The sequence below is a fragment of the Helicoverpa zea genome, chromosome 9 (assembly GCF_022581195.2).
Source record: "Helicoverpa zea isolate HzStark_Cry1AcR chromosome 9, ilHelZeax1.1, whole genome shotgun sequence".
In the NCBI taxonomy this organism is placed as follows: domain Eukaryota; kingdom Metazoa; phylum Arthropoda; class Insecta; order Lepidoptera; family Noctuidae; genus Helicoverpa; species Helicoverpa zea.
Window position 1 is genome coordinate 6,613,000 of NC_061460.1, and position 25,134 is coordinate 6,638,133.

General features: G+C 36.2%; 2 protein-coding genes across 2 annotated transcripts; one reads left to right on the forward strand and one right to left on the reverse strand.

Annotated features, from left to right (window-relative positions):
* Positions 1 to 5,858: 5,858 nt before the first annotated feature.
* On the reverse strand, positions 5,859 to 21,974 carry LOC124633402. Its single transcript, XM_047168598.1, has 12 exons — positions 21,907 to 21,974; positions 20,476 to 20,545; positions 14,596 to 14,689; positions 12,838 to 12,995; positions 11,816 to 11,968; positions 11,161 to 11,367; positions 10,426 to 10,728; positions 10,164 to 10,300; positions 9,210 to 9,355; positions 8,013 to 8,179; positions 7,061 to 7,212; positions 5,859 to 6,112 (listed from the first exon to the last, which is right to left on the reverse strand). Exons 1-12 carry the CDS (start codon positions 21,972 to 21,974, stop codon positions 5,959 to 5,961), a joined length of 1,809 nt encoding a protein of 602 aa, XP_047024554.1. The 3' UTR covers positions 5,859 to 5,958.
* LOC124633401 lies at positions 16,408 to 18,988 on the forward strand. The gene is made up of 2 exons (XM_047168597.1): positions 16,408 to 16,605; positions 16,908 to 18,988. The coding sequence occupies exon 2, from the start codon at positions 16,909 to 16,911 to the stop codon at positions 18,934 to 18,936; it is 2,028 nt and encodes a 675-aa protein (XP_047024553.1). The 5' UTR covers positions 16,408 to 16,605; position 16,908; the 3' UTR covers positions 18,937 to 18,988.
* Positions 21,975 to 25,134: the final 3,160 nt, after the last annotated feature.

Genomic DNA, 25,134 nt, shown 5'->3' on the forward strand with positions numbered 1-25,134 from the left:
CGCGCTACTGCTTTTACAATCCCAATACAAACCGTTATTGATCACCAACTTATTGAGCTGGTTCTTAACGTATATTTATGGTACCTCAAAATAATAAAACCCGATATTATTACGTATATTTCATAAATATTACTCAGAATAATAATTTAAGATTTAGCCATATAAATTATTGCTTTCTACATCCTCAAGCCTTTACAGGAAAACGGGGAGACCCTTGGTGTTACCATAACAATAAAAATCCGTTGGTCCCAAAAAAAATATACAGCTACGGTGGCGGAACCCAACAAAACCGCGACTACTTTATATTTTTAGGGTCTTGCAACCTTAGTAAGTTTAATCACCTACGCAGTATTTTTTGGTAGGAATTTATTACCACGCATGGTCGTTCGGGCAATTAAGAGTGCGCAGTCAGCCACTCGACCCCTATGAGTACGCCTTGACACCCGCAAAAAATACTTTGTGGAGTCAGCGAATGTGGCGGGTAGCCATGGGTATTTTTGCTACTTTAGCATGGGTACATCATTATTTTTTAATGTACTTAGTCAAATGGCTGAGAAGGATAAAATTTGGGGGAAGGTTGGGGGATTTTCCTGGTAAGTTACGGTAAATACATAGGGTATACTTTTTGTTTCAAAATTGTACATCTCTCGGGAAAAGGGTAGGCTACTTAGCTAGGCGTTATTCTCATAAGGAAATTGATGTAAAAAAATATTGCTTGACATTAAAACATGACATGAAAAACCTGAATTGGACATTTTAAAAATTATTTTTTTGCTGTGTCAATTTTCTTTGTCCAAAAGCTTTTATTACGATTCTACCCAAGGCTTAAACCTTACGCCTTTTTATAAGCATTTATATTAGGGTGCTTGAGGGAACTTCTACATTATTCGTGTCCATTAGAGGGTTAGATTGTAGGCAAAAATTTAAACAACAGAAATGTTTTCATCGGCCAGAGGACCATTTTTACGAATTTGTCGGAGTTTTTGAGTATGTTATCTAGATCAATCCCTCCTCACAAGAAAAGGTTTCTTTTTAGGGGAAAATAGAAATGATAATTCCGTTTATTTTTCAGATGTATTTTAATATCAACTACTTCTGATACTTACGCGGGCTATAAATCAACTTTCTGGATGTATGATGCACAAACGACTAACAATAGTGATCACTAACTAGGTATCCCGTCGGGTAAGAAGTTAAACGAAAGGAAACTTCATAAATTGTTTTTTTAAACAGGTTACTCATATAAAGATTAATGAAACTAATGATACTTTAACTCTTAAACTTAATGGTGTCATTATTACGGAGCCACAATTTCATTTGGAATTTCATTTTCACAAACCAACGCGCTTGTACACAAAATGTGCATATGTTTTACGTTATAATACACCGTTTTGAATCAAGGGCGGTAGGTAAACGGCAAATCTCGCGCCAGAGTTTGTCGACAGGAAATTAAAGTTCAGGATTTCAACCGCACGCGGTACCGAATATCAACTTTTTTATAAAATATTTAAAAAGTCGAGCTCACCTTTTACTCAAATGTTACATTTTGCTTTTTTTGTTTGCAGATTTTCTCATGAAAATTCGGTTGCCTTAAACGGGTGAGTATTATACTTACGACCCGTTTTTAAGCGGAATAGGTACGAAGTAAGGTACTGGTCGTTTTTAGAGAATCTTTTTGGCGGAGGTTTATTTTTGAGCACATTCATTTTACCTGCAAAAGGCAAAATTGAGCGCACGTTTACAAAACTTAACGTAGTAAACTTTATGTAGTGGTAGAAACGTGCTCTGATGATGAAATTCAGAGTATCTTTAGCCAAGAATAAGGGACTACATCTCTAAGAAGCAACTAGGGGATTATATAAGTAACTAGTGGAATGGACGGTAGCGACAAGTTAATGTAATCTCGTAATCCTCTTTGGTCCTGTGCTTTATAATGAGGAAGTGTCCAGTTTCCTTGAAAAGGAATAAAAGCTGAATTGCTCATGTCACTTATTTGAAGTTTGATTAATGTCCGTTTGCAAATAAACATCTCTTTATTCTAAATAAACCGAGGACAGATTAATTCATTCCCGGAAGAGCCCCATGTTATATGACAACAATAAAGGAAATTCAAATTGTACATTAATCATACGGTGTAACGTTACAAATTTGTCATGCCACGGTTGGTGGTATTGCGATGTGGGGCAATAATTAATGAACCCGTCCAGAAACAAGTAATTGGGGAGCGATATTTTTATCGCCGTATGGGAGTTTGCTTCCCCTGCAATATGGCAGCCGGTACCACATCTTGTCTACGACGCGTTCATTTGCATAAACAGACATCAGAATAACAAAAGACGCTCTGATGAAAACTCATTGTCATAATTTTTCGCTGTCTGCACGCCAGAATATTGTTGATGTGAATTGAAACAATGCGAGTAATATATCCAATATGAATACTATGCATGTTAAACGAATGTTACGTGTGAATGGTATTCTCTTTTAATAGATTGTTTAATGTATTTTGTTGCCGCTTTATTAAAAATATTTGCCAGTTAAATGATTATTGAAAATAATATTTTTGATTCAACTACGGATGTTATTTGAAATACTCCGTAGCGAAACCGTTCTATAAACATACGGAAGCTCTCGCGTCAATAAATTGAATGATAGCTGGCATGTTATTACGAAAAGTTAATGGAGTTTGTTCATTTTCCAATAAATTTCTCCGGTGGGTGTACTAATTATTGAATGACTCAGGTTCGGGACCATATGTCACGCCGATAGCCAATTAGCGTCGCGAACATTAACCCTACACGTTGCGAATAAAACCCACTTTTGATAAAACTTCGTTTAAATTTTAATGAATACTCGAAATTCATGAACCTGGAAATGCTTGTCATGAAAAGTCGTTTATAGTAATTAGAGAAAAGAGAATATTAATTGAGTGTAATTTACAAACGCCTTTTAAAAATATTATTAATATTTACTCGAGAACGCTTTTATCCTTAAAACGTAACATAAATTGATGTAAACCTGAGTGACGTTTGAGTGTATCCGGCATGTTTCAGAAATCTTTTTATCCTTCCTTATCAATCATTTCGACGTTTCAATATTAAAGCTTTGCTGAGGTACTTGTAAATCATAAATTAAACGACGACTTCCTCATAAATAAAGGAACAATTACTCATATTCATATAGGAGACAAGGCATACAAATTACGTTAGCGCTAAAGCCAGGTTTTAGTAAAACGCCGCCGCTGATGAAGGCATCCCGCGCTCACTGTGTAAGCTGACAGTGGGATTAAAGACAAGCGCGAGGTACAGCAACTTACCAACAATCCTATTTGTGAATGTGCCGTTCCAAAAACAACATATTTACATTTAACGAACACAGCTACCGGGAACAGGAAATCATATGGAACTTCAATATTAAGTTTCGTTTCCATAACTGTAAAATTAAATTGCGGCATTTCAGGAAAATTTAAAAAGTTCTTTAAAAGAGGACCACTTCAACTAACCAACATCGGAAGTGAATTTAATATACTTTTCTCTCTTATAAATCAAATGTCAATTGCTTGGTAAATATAACGGTTTCAAATTAGAGTCCTTTCCAAATATTTACACTCTATACACAAACACCACATCACAGCAGAAAAAAACTTACAGTATAAGTACTGAAATTAACCCATTTTGAATATAAGTATCTATATATATAAAGAAATAAAAGGACACAAAGTAGGGACTCATGAGCTTCTTATTTCGCGTAGATATAAAATGTTTTAATTGGGTCGAAATGTGTCGCCCAAATGGACCTCTCAGGAATTAAACGAAGTCCTCTTTGGGACATGTTTTCTGTGAAGTCTCTTTTGAAAGTAAATATCACGAGAAAGGTGTATGTTTTTTGTACAATTTGCCTAACACAATTCCTTACATTTTTTACATTTTACATTTCCTACATCCATCACGAACGAACATTATAGCGAAACACCGGAATATAATCCTTCGAACATGCCACAATGAAATGTCATCTCACCATGTATGTGTAACGTCACATTATTGTATAACGTAAATCCTCTAAACACGAATTACGCATTACGTCATCAGATAAGACATACCTACGGTTAAATATTAAAACCCTTCACAATGTCCCAAAACCTCGCAACAGCTAATTATGTTGGGAATTGTTTGGTGCTGTTGGAATTTCGCCTTTATTGTAATGTGGTTAAGGGCCGTGAGTGTTGTATATAGGAGTTCTTCATGCGAAACGAAAGCTCGCGACATAATTGCGACTGTACCCGGAAGTTAATTGCGTGTTCGTTGTCAAGCCGCGGGTTGGGATGATTCAAGGCGCGGATCATAGAAATAAGGGAGATAAGACGTGAAGACTTTTCATTCGTCCGTTATTGTATATCCCGGAATTGTGGGCTTAGATAAAAACCTATTGTATTTTTATTATGGTAAACGCCGAGACGTAGTAATAATATAAATTATTCTGTGACAATATAACTTTATTGTTGTTTCTCCACTTGGTTGTTGATTAGCTTGTTACTAATATCTTGAATTCTTTATTATGACTATTGGTTACACATATTGTATTGGTAAGACATACCAAGAAAATTTTAAGACGTGTATTTTCATTTAAGTAAATGGTTATTATGAAAAAATATTAAGCTAGACGTTTAAAAAGCGTATCAGCCATTTTCTTAATGCAGTGTAGTCGCTCTACTTGAAACAGAAGTTGGCAGATACTTAGTTATTAAATATGTTCAAGTAAGTTGCTCTAAGCTTATGTTTAGTATTCGTTTTGCGCGTTTCTTGATAATGAATATTTGATATCAAAACCCTGTTTATATGATCTGTTTTACGAAGGAAATTGTGTCATTATCAATAAAAAAAAACAAATTAGGTAAATCATCTGTGGGAAGTCCACTTCGAACATAGCTTCATTTTCATTCAAACATAGCTAGCCAAAGGCAATACGCGAGGCATTAATGTTGTAACAGACAACATAAATTGACTCCCAACTATAATGATAAACCGACTTCCTTTTAAAATAACTTCACTAATTCCAACTCCCAAGTTAATTGGTACAAAGTACCGCCTATTTTTAGTTAACCCCAATCTGACATCCCGATTTAAGCGGTCTAAATCAAGGTGTAGCCCATTCCAGACTTAACCCGTAGCATGCAGGGTAATCTATATGAAACATTCAATGAAACTAGACCCGACGTCTGGCTGTGTCGGCGCGAAGCTCGAATCGAATGTTATTCCATTACATTGCTACCTGACACAATTTATTAACGGGAGTAATAAAAGGTACATACTTACTATTTTTTTGTCTTTTTTTATATTATAGAAAATAATAATAATAAGATAGCGCAAAATCATCATAGGTTCCACAGACAGATTTATAGTAAACCTATAGGAAAACTTAACCAAAGAGGAAAAAATAAATTCTTGTAATGTTGAAGAAATAATATTTAATGTTTTCAACTAAAATTACAGTATAGGGTATATGAAAATAGAATAAAATTATGTACAAAGTACGCAACTAATTACAAAATATTGCTACCATTAATTTAGATTTCATTTCCGACAAAAATGCGTTTATTTTTTAATAAATATTAATATTAAACCTTATTTATTATTCACGACAGGTTCATTAATATTGTAACGTTTGCAAAAGTTTTCAAGTGGAGATCCTTGTGCTTTTTTCTTTGCAAATGTTTAATGGATCCCAATCTCTTCATACTGGCATAATTTTGTATATTTTGTTTTGCTCTTTTTATTATTTTTATCTATATTCAATTTTTATTTTACCTAATGAAGAGAGAGGCAATGTAATCAAAGTTGTATGTGTACAGAGTTTCAAATTGTTAAAATTATTATCAAAACATATAAAGAGACAATCAATTATTAAAACTAGATAGGTCAATATCAAAATCTACTATAAAATCGATTAAAGTCTACACAGAGTTTAAATGTCAAAATCTTGGAATCCCAAAGGAAGCGCCGATCTCCTTGTAATATGAGTTGGCTGTGCCACTCTCGGCATGATAGATATCCGTCTATCACGGGCCAAGCGCCTAGGAGTGTCTTCCATGCGAGCACCAGGCATGATTGAGAAACGTCTGTAATCAACACCCCATATGATTAATTGGTTTAAACTGGTTTGAACGGGTTTGAAAGCTGTCATGCGCGGCTTCTGTGCGCCTCTGTCATGGTTACGGGGCTTAGTAACTAGATAAATGTCAATTTGGTATGACGAGTCATGTTAGTGGCGTATTGAGATTTGATTGTATCAATTTGATTTGATCTTGTAGAAGGGTAGCGAAGGTACGTAAGTAAGTTAATAGAATGATGTATTTTTTCTTAGTAGTTATAGCTTTTTATTTACACAATAATGAATCGAATAGATACGTTATTCCTGGGAAAACTGAATGGCTATTCAATTATTTATCTATTTTACTTTTTTCTGAGTAAAAAGTATTGTGTCCTAAAAGATGCGTATTTATTCAGAACTGATTCTAAGAAATCTATGTCTGCACGGCTGATCTAATGTTTATTGTACAAATACAGTTTGTAGAGAAGAAATACGAAGATCTTATTTTATTTTAGTTCAAAAAGAGTAGCTAAGCATAAACCCTCAATATTAAACTATTTAGATGATTATAGTACTAAGATAGATTAAATAAATAATGTCGGGACACCTTTTCACACACGGTCAGTTAGCCCCATGGTAAGTTATTAATTAACTTGTGTTATGGGTGCTAACACAACTGATAAACTACACATAGCTACATATATACATATTTATAAATACATATCATAACACCCAGACCACGGCCAACAAGCATGCTCATCACACAAATGTTGACCGAACCGAGAATCGAACCCGGGACCTCAGGTTCGGCAGTCCGGCATGGTGACCATTGCGCCATCGAGGTCGTCATATATTGTTGCGTAGATTGGATCCTATAGGCTACTTTTTAGACTACCCGTACTCTGTAAACTTGAGTCGGGCGATAGCTGGAATCTTAAAAATATTTATATCTTTAGAGATCACAAAGTATATCGACCTGTTCGCCGGTATAAGAGACATCCTCTTGAACAGGTGTGTGGCTGCCGATCGCAAGTCATCGTCCTGCATCAAGCTGACGAGATCCTTTTCTCGTTTCCTCAGAGGCGCAGCCGCAGCGAGCACTTCGCCTTCCAATGACACGTTAACACACTGCGATAGAAGAAATTTTCGTCAAAAACCGAAGAATGGTCAAAAATGTAAGTATTTACTTCCACCTAAAAGCTTGTTGTACATAACATTACTAGAAGTCGTTGTTTTGACAGCCATAGTTATTTTACCAACCACTTCTCAGACGAACTAATCATCTTCTTCTATCTTAAAATTTGATGTAACCTACTTCTAACTCTGAAGCAATTAGATCCAAAAGGATTTTTAAGTTTTCATCAGATAAAAATACACTGTTTCCAAAAGAAAAATATACTAAGGCATACAATTTACTGGACTGAAATTAGCTTCAAAAGAAGTTTTCTTTTATTTTCTGATACTTTCGGATTTCCCGGTTTAGGTCCGCCATGTAGCACTTAGCTTGTCAAAAGCGAATTACGAGGGGATTTTAGGCACCAACTTTTTGTACCTTTTCTGTCCCTGTGTGTCGGCCATTCTTTTTAGGTCTTAATGAAAGTTTTGTAGACAAAGAGATAAAGACAGTATCAGTTAATACGCCAGACATACGGTCGGGTACCGTGAAGATTAAGCAGCTTTGTGTTTTTTTTCCAAATTGGCCATACTGGAAACTCATGTGGAAACAAATACTAAATAAAGAAAATAGAAGTGTCATTAATCCAATCCTCGATAAACGATGAATCATAATTTTGCTTTTCCAGGCAGTTGCAAAGCCCAGAAACCTTTGAACAACTTTACAACATTCTCAAATTGTCCCACACATTCGAAAACTATTAAAATGAACGCAGCAAAGCGCCATTAAATGCCTATAGTTTTAATGCGCTTACCGTATCATAGAAGGCAGCGACTTCAGAGAATCCGAAAGAGCGAGCCAGGCCAGCGGCTTCCAATAACACTGCTCTGGCTTCAGGTCTGTTGTTCTGCAGGAGATGGCAGCGAGCCAGTAGGAACTGCGCGTTTAAAAGCCATGGACGGTGGTTGCAATTTCTAGCCTCTGCAGAGTTAAGATATAAAGAGTTTTAATTGTATGTAGAGGAACCTCATGTTTATTTTCATACGAGTTTTATGCACCACTATATAACTTCATAGATACTTCTTCTTCGCCGTTGGATATTAGTACATTAATAGGTACCGTTACTTCGTGAATATTAGCTTATTAATCTTAGTAAAAATCCGCAATCTACCCACGAATCGAATAGAGGTAATTTTCGGTCGAGAATAAAATCTTATTCCTTTCACAAAGAATTTGTATTCCAAATGAAAAAGGGTATACTTATTTTGTGTTCAAACTTTATAAATCAATTTGAATTCACAAAACGACCACTTCAGCCAGTACAGAATCGAAGAGTCAAAGTTATGGCAGGTCAAGCGTAGTTCGAATAAGCAATGCGGTTCAGAATGCTCTGTTAACACTGAATATTATCGAATCATTCGACCGAATTATTAATTACTTTACAATGCATTACAGCTCCGTACTCATCATCGTTAATTAATTACACGGAAAACATCGAATGCTCTGTCAACAACCCCATATCATTTATTAATAACACTCTCGTATTATTAAATTCATCACTTTCCCAAGATAAATAAATATTAATATTATACCCTTGTAATGTCGAGAAACTTTATTCATTACTCTAATGCATTTGGCGTAGACCTACGATTTCGGGCTTCGGCTGCGTTTCAATTTACTTACTGTATGCGAATGGGTAGCATGCCTATGTTACAACTCAGGCCGTATTTTCGAACTCTCCTCTATGCTAACACGACTTTGGAATCTATACAAAGTGAATTATGTTGAAAGAGCAAAGTGGGAACGTGTGCTGGACGAGGATTTTAAGTCAATATTTTCGCAGAAGAAATCTAACAAGTTAAGAATATAAAGAGATTTTATTTGATCGTGGGACGCTAATTTATTTCCTCGAATCAACGAACCGTTCTGTGGCCAATAAATTCGTGGAGCTCGAGTACTTTAGTGTTAACAAAGTAATAAAGTCCGTTCTACTGAAAGTGTCTCAACTTACCAGCTTGACATTTGGAGGCGTACATTCGTGCTCTTAAGGGGTTTTTTAAGTCCACATTGAGGCGAGCTAGCTCGTGCAACAAGTAACATCTTTCTGATGCTCGCGTGCTCATTGTCAGAGCCCGTTCTAGACTGCAGATACGGATCCTGAGGAAAAGCTGAGTATTACTTTTCAGATCCTTTGATACACTAACTGCGATTTGTAAGTAATGACCCGTTCTGAACACAAATTACCAAACAACATACTCTTTATTATTCATCGCCACAGCACGCCATTCCCCAGTGACGAATTAAATAGTACTTATTGATTGTATGTTAAAAATATTCCATTGATTTGAGAGATTCGATATATTGATTTGATAGACGAATATTAATAGAAAAATATTTGTCATAGACAGGAAGAAGTAGCAATAAGGATTTTATCATGGTTTTGAGAATGTAGGTCTAATAAAATCATAAAGGTCAGTAAAGGAACTTATTTCCCTGGTTTTGGGAAAAATACAGGTTATGTAGCTAAGGGCCTATAAAGATATAGAAAGACCACCGAGGCCATTAATAACATAAAGCGATAGGCCGAGAATACCGCTGGAAAGCGACGGTCACAGATAAAACGTCGAATTAATTAAAGAAAGTTAGGTCAAGGCAAAATTACGTAATGCCTTCACGTTTAGTCTAGCTGGCATATGTTACGAGACACCCAGCGCGAGCTGCTTAAGTTTATCTGCCAGATTTCAAAAGCGAATTAAATTGTCATTTAATAGACTGTAAATGTTGCGGTTAACAATATTGGTGAATTGGACGACAGTGAATTTTAATTCACTACGAGTACGTACGTGGATTAAAATTTCAAACATACTTAGAGAGGATCCCTGTTACTAAAAGCATTATACAACAACGTGTTCCCAACTGCATTCTATTAATACAGGTGCAGGTATGCGAGGAATACTAAAGTTACTTAGCGTCGCGCGGCGGTGCGGGCGGGCGCACGCGGAGCACGGAGTCGCGACTCGGCTCGCGGGACACCAACATGCCCAGGAGAATAAACGCCCTCCGCTCCCGATCCGACTCGCTCATACCTTCTCGAACACGTTTCTGAACATAAAATAAGAGCGATTTTTCGCGGTCTACGTGACTTGGCAAACAAGCTCTATTAAACTCCCAAGCTCCGTAATGCCCATGGCAACACAATTTATAATAAAATACAGAAATGAACCTACCTGGTCTAGGAACGCGTTTGCAACTATATCGTGTAGCTTTTGCAAGAATTTATCTTTCCCTGGTAATAAGTTGGCGGGTTTTCGCGTTATTTGCTCCATGCCGAACTCGGCAATTTCCAGACACTTGGCAGTGTCTCGTTCTTCGTAAATAGATTGAGTTGTCTGTATGAGACGACGGGCATCAGTGGCGTGTTGGAGTTGCGTGTGCGCCAATTGCTCTTTACGTGCACGAGACAGGCGAGCACGAGCGGCTGCCTCCAATGCACGGGCAGCATACAGCGGTCGCCGCTCACGTAACACAGCCTGAATCGTATTATATAAGTGATCAGAACCTACAAAGCTAACATAAGAAAAAGCTGAATCATAATGTGTTCCAGCCTTTCAGTCGACGTGACAGGCTTACGCAATTTAAATGATAATATCTGTCTGAAAAAATGGACTAGGCGAAAACACAGACAGCACAAAAAATATCCTAAATATTACTGGAATATAATACCCGGTTGTCGTGTGTTATTTTTCAACAAATTGCCTTTGTTATTCAATTAAGCTTACAGAGCTTTGCGGTGAATATTTTGAACACCAAAGCTATGGTTATGGAGTTAGATTCCAATCTGTACAAGTGCTATAAATTTCAATTTGCTGTTCACTTATAAAGAATGGCGTCGTGCAATATATTAAAGTTTTGGGTCAACGGGTCAGAGGTTAAGTTTATTAAGTTAAATAGTGTGAGCGTACTTGTCGTTTCTCCACATCGGCGAGAGCTTTATTGGCCAGTTCTTGTAATTTTTGTGATCCTTGTTTATTGGCAGAGACCAATCGTTCGTCCTTACATAAGGCAGTTAAGAAATATTTGTCATGTGCCATTCGCTCCAAATATTTCGAAGCCATTAAACGGGAGATTTGTTCGGCTCTCTGTTTTTCCGCGCGGGATATTTCTTGGACCTAGAATTACGGTTATTGCCAACATATTTTTTATTTCTCGTTGTAAACAGAGACGTATCTGCACTTTAGTAAACGAGGTATAGACATAAATATTTTTAGGCAGTAAAATAAATTTTCTGAAAATAATGTTTATTGCATACTTGAAAGCTGTTGAAACCAGCGAAATAATATATGTGCTTATAAGATAAAGATATAAAGAATATTATTCTTCTATAAAAAATATTTTCAATGAGGAACACGCTTTCAGATAGATGTTCGTGCAACTTTTTTAATATTTACTTTTGGCTTTCACAAAAATTTCCCGCAAACCACAAACTACATCAGAAAATACGCGCAACTTTCACCGTAATGTATATTCAACATCAAAAACAACAAAGTAGTTTGTCGTAGTTTAGCCGTTAAATTCATAGCACCCGGTTGGTTATAAATTATGAGTAAAGTTCTAAACCTGTTGTTCCTTCTGTGGTTGCATACGTCCACGACGTACCAACACTTTGGGTGCATCCTCGTCCACAGACTTCCTCTTAATCTCCAGGTTGCTAAGCAACGACACAGCTGTTTGCAACACTTTGCTAGCTGTCGCCCCGGCACATTCTCGCACCTAATAACATTTACAGTAAATTAGCGAAGCAAATTCGTCTTAAATTGTGTCGTGTCACGACCTGAATGTCGCAAGAGGTACATTTAAATTGTATTAACTGATGAGCTTAGAGAAGATCCTTGGTATTTCATTGTCCATGGTTGAATTATAATATTGCTTAAAATAGAAGAGCGCAAAAAATCCATTACTTTACATACCTACCTACTTGTACCCGTTTATCCCATTAATGATATCATTACCATAATCAGAGGAAAATATGCGCCTGATTTACGCGTGATTTTGTAGTTCCTAAAGATAAACTTTTATGTTAACAAGTTCATGTTAGTTTAGCAGTAATAAGTTTTTATTCATCTTTCTGGTTTCAGCATAAAGCCAGATCATTACCGTTCCTCGTGGATTGTCATAACAACGTTCAGAATAAAAGTTCCGACCTTCTGAAAAGCAAGCAGCGTAGAAAATTTAATTTTAGACGCGTTGCCACGTTTTCGAGAGAAAACGTTCCATTAGAAGATAGCTGAATAGCGTGAAAAGTTTGTTATTTTTTAGATGACTCTTAAGCGAGTTTCTTGGTCTTTTTTACTGAAATCACAAATTGAAGCGACTAGCCAGTATTTCCGTAAAATCGGCGTTTGTAACTTTCAAACTTGAACGTTGCTCATTGAATTGATTGAATTTTATGTAACATTTTTTTATCCAACGAACAGATTTATACGAGCTTAAATTTTAAGACGGCATTGGATTGCTGGGTATTATGTAAGACTTATCTACTGCGTAAGTAGGTACAAACGATTTATGTGCAACGTGTGTTTACGTACCTTAGACATACACTAATTGTGGAAAATGACTATTTTAGTGTTAAGGATCGTTACCGTTTCTTCAGCACATCTGGCGCAATCAGCGAAATCCGGCGGGAACCTCCTCATGCGCTGTCCATGATGAGCAAGAACTAAGGCCCGTTCAAACGCACATTTCTCGTATTCTGTCTGCGCGCGAATTTGTAAGGCCCTTGAATTTTTGGGTTCCAAAGCTGGGAAGAAAAAGTATTCCTATTTTATTTTTAAGTTGAAACTGCTCCCAGTCAAAAACTGCCATTACTTCGTTAATGGAGTAGATATAAAATTTCCATTACTACAGGATACTTCAAGTTGTTTACCAATCTTTAAGTCGGCATTGAGATCAATTTATATATAGAAAATCTGAGCCAAATCGGCTACGAAAAATACACGTGAATAGAGCCGTAAGTGGGTACCTAAATACGGAGACCGAATCATTTGACCGAAACATATATGGAAATAAAACCATTTGCTAGAAAAATAAGTGGTTTTTGAATCCTGGCCAAGTTCGATTATTTTCTATGGCGACTCAATTTTCTACGGTAGTTAGGACAAAATGGTAGTATCATTGGCGTAAGTAAGTATAACCGCTAGTCTGGAATTTTTAATTAAGAGCTTATACCGTCTTGTTTCCTTATTTAGTACGTGCAGTGCCAAAGTCTTTGAGCACTGTTTAAAGTATAATGTTTCACAGCTTGTATAGTTACGAGAAAGCTGTGAATACGAAGTAAAATTAGCACTTGTAAAAGCAAAATTTTGTTTAAATACCTATCTCGTATCGTGAAATATAAGATAGGTTTACTAGTATAATTGTAATTAAAAGCAAATTAATTAATTTGAATTTTAATGTACAGAGAAATTAATAATTATCGTTAATTAACTATTGTTTAAATGTTTTCTTGTCAAAGATCATACAAGATTGTCTTATTCATTTGAATGCTTGGTAGAAGCATTTGTTTTAATTTAAATTAATAACATAATATGAACTGAGTAAACGTTTTCATGTTTCATATTGTAACCTTTAAGTGTGTTTCATGAAAGTTTATAATGCTTCTGTTGGCAAAGTAAATAATATATTTTATCCACACGAAGGAACATTTTGGTTACAAATTCACAACATTTGTTTGAACATACATCATTATAAATAACGTGTATTTCTATGTATGGACTTAATATGTATTTACACGAGTACGTTTTTAAACAAAGACCAATTAAGGTTCATGGACCTGCGAAAATATTTTCACAGCGCTCTTTGGAGAATTTAAAAGCTGTACGAAAATATATAATGACCTATATTTGGAAAAATTCTATTCTTTACGAGTTTACATTTTGTAGAAATATTTACTTTGATATTAAGTTTGAATCTAGCTGAGATCTTTTACTTAAATTATTATCCGTTCTTCTGACAACCGTTCTAATTAACAGACCCAGATATCACTCCGCACACAGTATTATTCAACTACAAAAAGTGAAACTGAGCCGACACAAATACAATTGGGAAAAAATTTTTGTTTTTCAGAACAGAATGAAGTTTTTTATAGAACATCCTTTATGCAACCTATTCTCTATTTGTACAAAAAAAAACCATGTATGTAGGTATTATAGATTAAAAATATATTTAAAAAATATATTCATTAATTAATAAGTTAAGGTAAAAGTTAGGCTGAAAATTAGCCCTTTTTGAAGGTCAAGTTTTCAAATCCCTGAAACTCTTCACCACTTCCTGCGTGTTATTAAATTCCTATAAATTGTGTTTAAACACGATATAAAGTAATAATAAGGCTAACAGACTACCAGCTGCCCTCGCTGCGTCTTCCAAAGCTCCCGTATAGTGCGTTGATTTTGCTCTCACCAAACTTCGTCCCAGCAGTGACCGAACATCGGAACTCTGAAAATGAAAACACGCTTAACCACCGGCAGCTGAGAGGGTGAGATTTTATAGCGAAAACACGATTAAATATGCGCGTTTTATATGAAGCTGAATGGGTACATGTAGGAATATTGGGGGCAATTTTACCGACAGTCGGTTACGTAACGGTTGGTTTAATGTCAATTTTTTGACTAGAATAAAAGGGGAATTTACGTGAAAACAATAATATGTTTCTCTATGACTATTTCAGGTTTTTTTTTATGGCAGCTCCAATTATTTCAGTCATTAATTTTACTTATGTATGTTATGTCATAAATATTTAACGACATTGTACATGAAAAACGAGGAAGTAGGTACTTATATATCTGCATGATTCGGGCCTATTTTTCAATAATTGACACATAAATTATAGGCTTCATTGCCCTGCTTAAAGGTAGCCAATTAAATACAAGAAACATTTATAGCAACCAGATTTGATTTTAATTTTTCTCGATAGTTAAATTAACTTACTCAAACAATAAAGGACATGACACATTATAGCAGCACCGCAACAGCACGGCAGCAGCACGGCGTCGCCTCGAATTTAAGGTTATGGCACATTATAGCGGCACCGCAACAGCACGGCTCCACACCAGCATTTAAGTTGTCATTCAATTTAGGGCATTAAATCGTGTATATTATAATATATTTCGTAATGTCAATATGAAAAAGCCAACGGCGAGCAGTCAGCGTGCTTGCCGCTTCCACACAACTCGACTCGCCGCCCGCGTGCTGCAAGCGAGCGGACCTCATGCGTACAGCGCGCCGACGGCGTGCTAATTGCGCGCCGACTCCGAGCCGGCAGCGAAACAACGTCATTACGTCGTGTTCAATCAATGCGCGCCGACGGCGAGCGGACAGCGCGTGGTTGGCGCGCTGGCAGTTAGCCGTAGTCTTAATTCGATGCGACGCCGTGCTGCAGCCGTGCTGTTGCGGTGCTGCTATATTGTGCCACAAGCTTAGAGTACGGCTAGCTGCCAGCGCGCTAACCATGCGCTGTCCGCTCGCCGTAGGCGCGCGCCGGCCGCGCGCGGGCCGCGAGGTGTAAGCTTGCTGTCACCGCAAACTCAATATTATTTTAAGACAGTTATGATTGAACACGACGCAATGAAGTTGTTTCGCTGCCGGCTCGGAGTCGGCGCGCAATTAGCACGCCGTCGGCGCGCTGTACGCATGAGGTCCGCTCGCTTGCAGCACGCGGGCGGCGAGTCGAGTTGTGTGGTAGCGGCAAGCGCGCAGACTGCTCGCCGTTGGCTTTTTCATATTGACATTACGAAATATATTATAATATACACGATTTAATGCTCTAAATTGAATGACAACTTAAATGCTGGTATGGAGCCGTGCTGTTGCGGTGCCGCTATACTGTGCCATAACCTTTACACTCAAAAGTAAACATAGACCGAACAGTGTACAAAATAAACAAAACTTTATGATAAAAAAAAAATACTGGCATTATTAATAACCCAATCAAAAATAGGATGACCACCACAAAAAAATAAAAATAATCGTTCTTTTTTCAAATATTGGCGGCATGGGAAAGAGATAGGTGACAGCACCTGACAGCCAGCACAATAGACACGTGAAGTGTTTAACAATCAACGTGCCTGATTGCTTTGCACTATTCCGTGTTCATTAACTGTCTTTGTTTATTCCACAAAGGGACGTTTTGTCGGAATAATTGTGTTGTTTAAGTACATATGTAGGTAGGGGAGCGCGGGGCTGGTTTTAACGGAGGTAGGTATTAACAAGCTTATTCCCGCCAAACGCGAAGTGTCAAAAGTATGGGACTGGATTTAGAATACCCTTTATACACAGCCGAACGTGTCCTGACTTGTCAGTTTTCGACCGGCCGTCGCTAGTGATAGTTGTGCACAGGACCCTCGGATTTACAGGTAAACGAACTTTTCGTACTTCGTAATAAATTGATTTAAGATTTATTTATTCGCTTAATTGAATCAAAGTTTATCCTAAATGAATCTCTATTCTATTGACTTTAAAACTATTATAATTGTTTGTAATTATTTTTACTAGATTTTTTTCTGTAATTAATGAAGTATAAAAAGTGGCCTTGGGGCTAAAATTAACAGATTGAGTATTAACATGTTAATACTTACCCCGCTCAATCTGTTAATTTTCATACGTAGGTTTCTGATATTAAACGATTGTTTTGTGCAATAATTGTGTTTTGTTATAGGATGAGAAATTACAAAAGGAAGAGCACACGAGGTTCGACGTCTCAAGAAGTATTTGAGCTGGCAGCCGAAGAAATTCTGTCAAAAAATAGAAAATTTAGAGATGTTGCTACGGAATATGATATCTGTCATGTAACACTATTTAAATACGTGAAGAAAAAAAAGGAGGGGATTCCCGTTGAAGTGGGTTACAAAAAAAATCGTCTAGTTTTCAATCCTGAGCAAGAAAAAATGATAGCAGATTATTTAGTGAAATGTTCTAATATCTATTTTGGATTGCTACCAGATGATGTCAAAAAATTAGCTTATGAGCTTGCCATTGCATACAAAATAGATAATATTCCAGATTCTTGGAAAAGAGACGGAAAGGCTGGCAAAGATTGGTTCGCTGGTTTTATGAAGCGCAACGCATCCTTGTCTATTCGGAGTCCTGAGGCGACAAGCTTAAGCAGAGCAACATCATTTAACCGTACAAATGTTCATTCATTTTTTGAAAAATATCGAGAAGTTCTTCAACGATACAATATATCTCCGAGTAGAATCTGGAACGTAGATGAAACGGGAGTGACGACGGTGCAGAAACCCAAGAAAGTGGTAGCTCAACGAGGTTCCAAGCAGGTAGGAGCTGTCACATCTGCAGAACGGGGTACTCTCGTCACAATTGCGGCAGCAGCAAATGCTATTGGTAATTTCATACCATGTATGTTCATTTTTCCACGCATTAGATATAGTGATTTATTCATCCAAAATGGGCCGCCCGGGTGTGTAGGTCTAGGAAATAGTTCCGGCTGGATGTCTGAAAAAGAATTTTCGAAATTTATTGACCACTTTCTGAAACATGTTAAAACATCAGAGCAGGAACCAGTTTTATTGTTGTTGGATAACCATCATTCTCATGTCAATGTGGAGGTCGTCACGAAGGCAAAGAACAACCATATCATTCTTTTGTCTTTCCCTCCACATTGTTCCCATAATCTTCAACCACTGGATGTCGGTGTGTATGGACCGTTTAAGAATTATATTAGCCGACAGCAAACGAACTGGATGGTTAATCATCCTGGGAAGACAATGACGATCTACGATCTCCCTGGAATTGTGAAAGAAGCATTTCCTCTGGCATTCACTCAAAACAATATCATCAACTCATTTAAAAAAGCTGGCATTTGGCCGTGCAATGAAGATGTATTTCAAGACTGTGACTTTGCGCCATCATTTGTAACTGATCGTCCCGATCCAAACACTGCTTTGATGGAAAACCAGGGATCACTTCAGCCAGGAGATAGTTCTGTCAATCTAGAAGAAGTATCACTCAATCTAGAATCTTCAATTCAAAATGAAATTTTAGATAACATGCCTGATATACACATAAGTGTTTCAGAGGTTATTGATCAGCTATCGCAAGTTCCATCGAATGAGCCGGGACCATCAAATGAGCAGCGACTGTTGAGTGAACCAGGGTCGTCAAATGAATCAGCACCGCCAAATGAACCAGGACCGTCAAATGAACCAGCACCGTGGAATGGACCAGAACTGTCAAATGATCCAGGACCATCAAATACGAAGCCTACAGAGAAATTTAATATAGAAACAGTAAGACCTTTTCCAAAAGCTCCTCCACGTGTCGAATCTAAACGAAAGCGTTCAAGGAAATCCACTATTCTCACTGATACTCCCGAAAAAATGGCCTTAGAGGAAGAAGCAAAATTAAAATCATCTAAAAAGATAAAAACCAGTCAGACTGAAACTAAAAATAAGGGTAAAGGGAAAGGGACAGGTAAAGGGAAAGGTAAAGGTAAATCAACCCGGAGAGTAGAAGTAGAAAAGGTGAAGAAGCATATTCTTCAGGATGACAGTGAAGAAGATACCTGCTGTTGTTTAGTTTGCGCCGAGTCTTATAATGACGATACATCTGGACTTGATTGGATACAATGTATTTTATGCAAAGGATGGGCTCACATCACCTGTATTAAGGGTGATATCATAAAATACATATGCCTCAACTGTATCTCAGATGATGAGTATTCTGATTAATTTTTTACAAAAACAAACTAGACAGGTATATATTTTCTGTCTACTTTTAAGTACAAATTAGATAAAGATCATTTAAACTAGTGTAACTTAAAGACTGTCTGATACTAAAAAGTATTAATTAACGCTGTGAGAATTGTTGATAAATGTAGATTTAAATAGTTTATTGTTTAAGGTAACTCATTGTGATTCTTTAAAACTGTTGATACAAAAACTTTATGGGACTGATTACGTAATACTTAATTATTAAGTTTAAACTATTTTAACAAATGTTTGAAGGCTTAAAAGCTCAAATACTCAGTAGATATAGTGGTTAATTAGTATTGATTTATAAAAACTTTAAAGATTGTTGATTATGAAAAGTTTAGTAACTTTAAAACGTTGTTTAAATTGTGTGTTAACTTGTTTAGGCTTAATATATATATATATGTATAACTATACATCTATAATAAAACATTTTTATTCGTGTAAATGATGTTTTATTTAAGTATTTCATAAAAAAATTGTCTCTGTTAATAATTGCCCCTTAAGTTAATACGTACCCCAGCTCCGTTAATATTTGCCCCAAATGCGGGGCATGTATTAACAAATGACTTCTTTGGTTTTCAAGGCTCTCTTTCTGAAAGCACTTACATACCGGATGTATTTTGATACTAATATCGTAGCTGAATAACCAAAGCATGTTGTTAATAAAAAAATAAACAAAAAAGTTCATTATCAAAGAAAATATAAACTATTATACAAAATTTGTTAGTACCAGCCCCGCGTTCCCCTACCTTTATTTTAAGTCTGATTTCTTTAGTTATTATTTTTATTTGCTTTTTGTTTTAAATCGCCAGTGTTGACACTAATCTTAACGTACTTTTGTTGCTAAGTGAAATTATATTTTTTAAAGAAAATACTTTCAAGGGTGAGCCCAAACAAGGAATAGCCGTAGGCGTACTTTTAGTCCCCGAAATAAAAATCGTATCCTCGTACCTAACTGAGTGAATCTTAAAGTATATTTGATAAAAGGTATGTCAAAGTTCAAGGTAATCAATTTTGTTAGGCAAAGACATGTCCTTTGTCTGAGTCTTGATGCTAAACTGTAACAAAAAATCAGGTTGATCTTTAAGGATTAAAAACTTGTTTATATGCCTACTTCATATCATAAAACTGAAGATTTTATTTTTTTGCTTGCCAAAGCGGGATAAACTCAGGCACTACTGAACTTTGATGGCTTATTTATAAAGTGAGGTTGTGGGCTACTTTTATGGGAGTGAAAAATTCATAACTAAGTTACCGGTTTTTTTTAAACTGTTGAAAAAGTTTGAAATGTATATCAAAAGAATATTTCTGGCTGTGATGCCAAAAGACAGCAACCACTTTACAAGTAACCTAAAATATTTACTCTCAATACCAAAAAGACTTACTTGAAAATAAAGTCGATAGAATAACGATTCGCAACGTAGAATCGGAGCAAACATTATTAACGCTTTAGTGCGTCTAATTGCATGTTTACTGGCTGGAAATAGATTCTTAAGTTGTTTGTTTTAAACTCACATTCCATCGTAGAGCCTCATTGTACGCTTGTGTGGACTTTTCGAAGAGCTCCAAGCGTTGTAAGTAATTGCTGGAATAACAAATCTTTTTCAATGGCACGTCGTTTGTTTTGAAGTGAATAGATAGGGTAAATGTTGTGTGAGGTAACTTAGTTTGTATATTTTTTGATTGATTAATGTGTGGTAAGTACTATCGGGGTTACTCAAGCCTGATCACCACCAGGTTCCTTCTTGCTTATTCATAACAAAAACAAATTCTTGCTTTGCCCTAATCACCTTACATCAGCGATATTATACTTTTCTAGGAGGTTTTTATAGTGAGTTTTCTTCGAATAGCGCCTTAGGATTTTTAAAAAGAAAAGTCTGCGGAAGTATGTTCAAGTATTGCTTTAAGCAATTATCAAGATATAGCATTCAAATCTAACTCGATTCATATTAATTTAACTCATAAATAACTAGGATAAAATAATCATAACACGATCTTTAATCATAAAGATATTATTTAACAATTAATTATGTTAATTACGTGATAACTTTATGGCTATTACCACATCAACGTTGCGGTTTAACGAACTTTCGACACACGAAATTTACGCCAAATTTTGGATTAAAACAGTAAATTGGCACAAATTTTAGCCTTGTTGATGCTATTAGAGATCATGGTTATGATAAATTTGCATGTAATAAGTGGCTATATCAATTAGTTCGCAACCACAGAGTGTTAACCTAACAGCCTGAGGTCGGTAATATAAAATTCATCGTATCATTTAGTACACTGGCTTTGCTAAATGTGTTTATTCTATTACTACCTTAATCTGCAACATAAACGCTACATCATCGCACGTAAACTCTAATTTAAAACCGCCAAAAGAAATTCGAATAGAATACAAGTACAAATAAAAATGGACATGAAAATATGTTCAATGAATGTCTGCAATTAATAGGGTTATCAATCATTGTCTATGTACTTAACATGAATTGGCAGGTGAAGGCTCTAGTGGTCCTCTGTGTACGGGATGAGGACAGATAATAGGACGGATCAATGACCCTTTATGATGTCGTTTTATGAGGGAGAGATCCGTCGTTGGCTAATTAATGTCAGCTACTCTTTATATGTCAGTAATCATTTTTTTTATAATACGTAACATGCCTACCTATAGGTGCTTGTCACCCTTAATATATTTTTTTTCAGTAGGTATTCTACGACAGGTATTATGGAAAAGTTTTGGTCACACCTCCAAACTAAGTAAGTATAACAGAATTGATGCAGTACCAAACTTAAATCACACCCATCTGCTTTATACAATCGCGTTACATCGTAATTCACACAAGACATCAGAAGTAAATCACGGAAATAAACAACAGTACCAAATAGACAATTTGTTACTACATTCCCTAAGTGTGGAACTTCACCTTTGTTTGTGTAACATACCCTCTTTCACGGAACACGTTCACCGCGTTACATATGGGACGCTCTTCCGGCTGTAATTTAGTCTTCATACTGATACACCCCTTTGTCTCCTCTGAGGAACACTATTTTACTCCATAGCTGCACTGTTTACCGTCGCTACAAATTCACAAATGAATCTAGATGACCTCGATTCTCTCAAGTATATAAAACTTGGGGTTACCAACGACGAAAATTATGATATTCGCGGAATTAAAATTTAGTATCTGTTATTATCTTTACGACGGAATTTATGGGGGATAAAAATGATGTTAAATTTGAATGGTTTCCGCAATCCGTAGCGGAGTGAAATATTAATTTCGGATGCTTGTGATGAAACTGTATTTTCGTTCAGTTATAACTTGATAATAATGAATAATAAATTCAGTAACAGCTACTCACTATCGATCTGTTTGACAATGTAGTATCCCGTATTAAATGTCTCTTTCTTTCCCTTTAGCTTTATTTAAATTATAATACGAGATTATACAACTAGGCCATTCATTGTTGTGGTGCATTCAATGCTAGCTTGCTAAATCTCCATGTTGCAATTGATTAATATTCGGTACATAACATACAACAATGGAAGAATCTCTGAATTAGAACGATCTATACAATTTTGTTTTATCTGGAGTTTTAGTATTCAACAAAAAGAGCTAAAAGGTGCAGATAAGAAACTGCTTGTAACTGGCAAATGTACAAACATCAATCTAAAACGATCTCTTCTGAAAACGAACCGTTCACAGACAAATGTAAAGTTTTATTGTTATTGATCCCGGTCGTAAAATATCTACGGCGGACATTTTCCTGTCTTTGAAGACGAAACTACGGTAAGTATTAAAAGTCTTCGACTAAGAACTTAAACTTGCAACTGCGAATAAGAAAGTTCGTTTTCGAGTGGGGTTTAATGTTTGTAAAGCTAGACTTGTCTTGAAAAAACATTCGGATGCTTATTTTAGGTATGCTTTCATGAATCGACGGAATTTAATGTAGAAATACTATAGCTTCACAAATAGTAAAAAAGCTTTTAAGGACAGGACAAAGAAAACACAAAAAAGAAACAGAGAGATATGGGATACTTGGGGCCCCATTTTTTTTTAATTTAACTTATACAGCAACTCAAACATAAAAATGACGAGGAAATGCTACTTACTTATGAAACATACAGAAATAAAGATACATTCCGCATTCACATATTGATCATAGAAAAATACGGCCTATTTTCTTTTACTCCCACCATAACTGTGACATCAAAGAATTCTCCCTTGCCTCATCTTCACTGCGGAGAATTTTATTTTTCAAGATCATAAACCTTCGGCGAATCAGAAGCCCATCTTTATAATATTGGTAACGCGTCACAAAATTTAACAACATATGTCTTGGGCCATTTACTACTCAATGAGTCGTACACAATGTCCATCTTTTACCTTATTCGAAGCAGTCACTATAAATAATAATATTGAAAAGACCTAAAATAAATGAAATATCTCTCTTTCTTTTTGATTGGATATTTATAGTATCTATCAACATTTGTGGCAAGGCATATTCTAAAACGAGACACCTAAATGACTCGAGAGCAAATCAGATTGAAGAGAAAAAATGCAGGACTGATATAAATGCTACGCCGTAGCAAAAAGTCTACGTAGCATACACAAGTTCACATAATATAATGAACGGCATTCATCACACATTTGTAATTTTTGTCTACATGACAATGAAGTTTAGGCGCGTAGCGAATTCTGCTTTGAAATTTGTTGTCGTATTGAAAAAGTATTCAGTACCTTAGGTGTAGGTTAAAACAAGCCTATATATATATTTTTTTTTTTTATTTATTTAGGTTAACCAACATTTGTTTACACCGTACATTGCTAACTTACTTACTAGGGTTACATTTATGAGTGCAACAATTAATTAAAGGTTAACACCACATGCACGAAGAATAAAAAAAAATCACACATAAAAAGTTAACAATTATACACAGTTAAAAACAAAATATAATGAAATCAATAAACATAAAAACAAAACATGTGGACAAGAAGAAAAAAAAAAAACACTTTAAATTATAATTATTAACTCATGATGAATTATTAATTAATGCAATTAAATGATAAATCATTATAAATTAGAAAATTAAATTAATATACTAAGAATACATTACAATTTAAAATAATATAACAGAAAATATTATATATAAGATGTAAGATACCATATACTAATATAGATGTAAGATACATATACCATACCAGTAAATTCCTTCAAAAATATGGTACCTACATAATAACACAAATACAATATAATATCCTAACATAATCTCCAATATCTATGAACAACATAATTATTTAGTCTCTAAGTGGGTTCGAGTACTCGTAGTCTTACTTCTACAAAGTTGTCGGTACATACGTCATACAGTTCTGCTATGAAATTGCGAAACATGGAAAGTCGCTCTGTTAAGTTCCGTTGCACTTACAGCTTATAGATTATGTTAGTTTAGAAGTTTAGAGTAGATATACATACAATGTTGGTTTATTCTATTAGTGGTTGCAGTGCAATGTAAATAGTGTTTTAATATTTTTACCGACTGTCGAAGAAGGGTAATGGGTTTGAGACAGGAAAAAACTGACTTATTAAATTTGCCGTGGGACGCCGGCTTAGAATTGCGCTCCCCCCAAATCATCCCGTGGGTGTCGTAAGAGGCGACTAAGGGACAAACCGGAGGTCGGGCAGCAGCGTCCTCCGCGTACTGCATACCCTCACTGCGATCGCCAACCCGCCTGCCAAGCGTGGCGATTAAAGGCAATTACCCCCCAATGAGAAGCACAGAAACCAGGCCCCCAGTCCCCGGCAGCTCCGCTATCCCTGGCGCGGGTAGCGGTCAAGGTAACGGCGGAGCAGGGGGTGCTAAGAATCTCCGGAAGAGATCCGGCTACCCACCCCCACGACGACTGGCCCTGGTAACACACAACATACGCACATTGAGGACTGACGAAAAGATCTGCGAGCTGGAAGAGGAGTTGAGCAAGTTACATTGGGACATTATGGGGTTATGCGAAGTCCGTAGAGAGGGAGAGGACACCGTAACCCTGAAGTCTGGTAACTTGCTCTACTACCGGGAGGGAGACCAAAAGTCCCAAGGTGGTGTCGGGTTTCTCGTTCACAAGTCCCTCGTAAGCAACATAACAACCATCGACAGTGTGTCGAACAGGGTGATATACC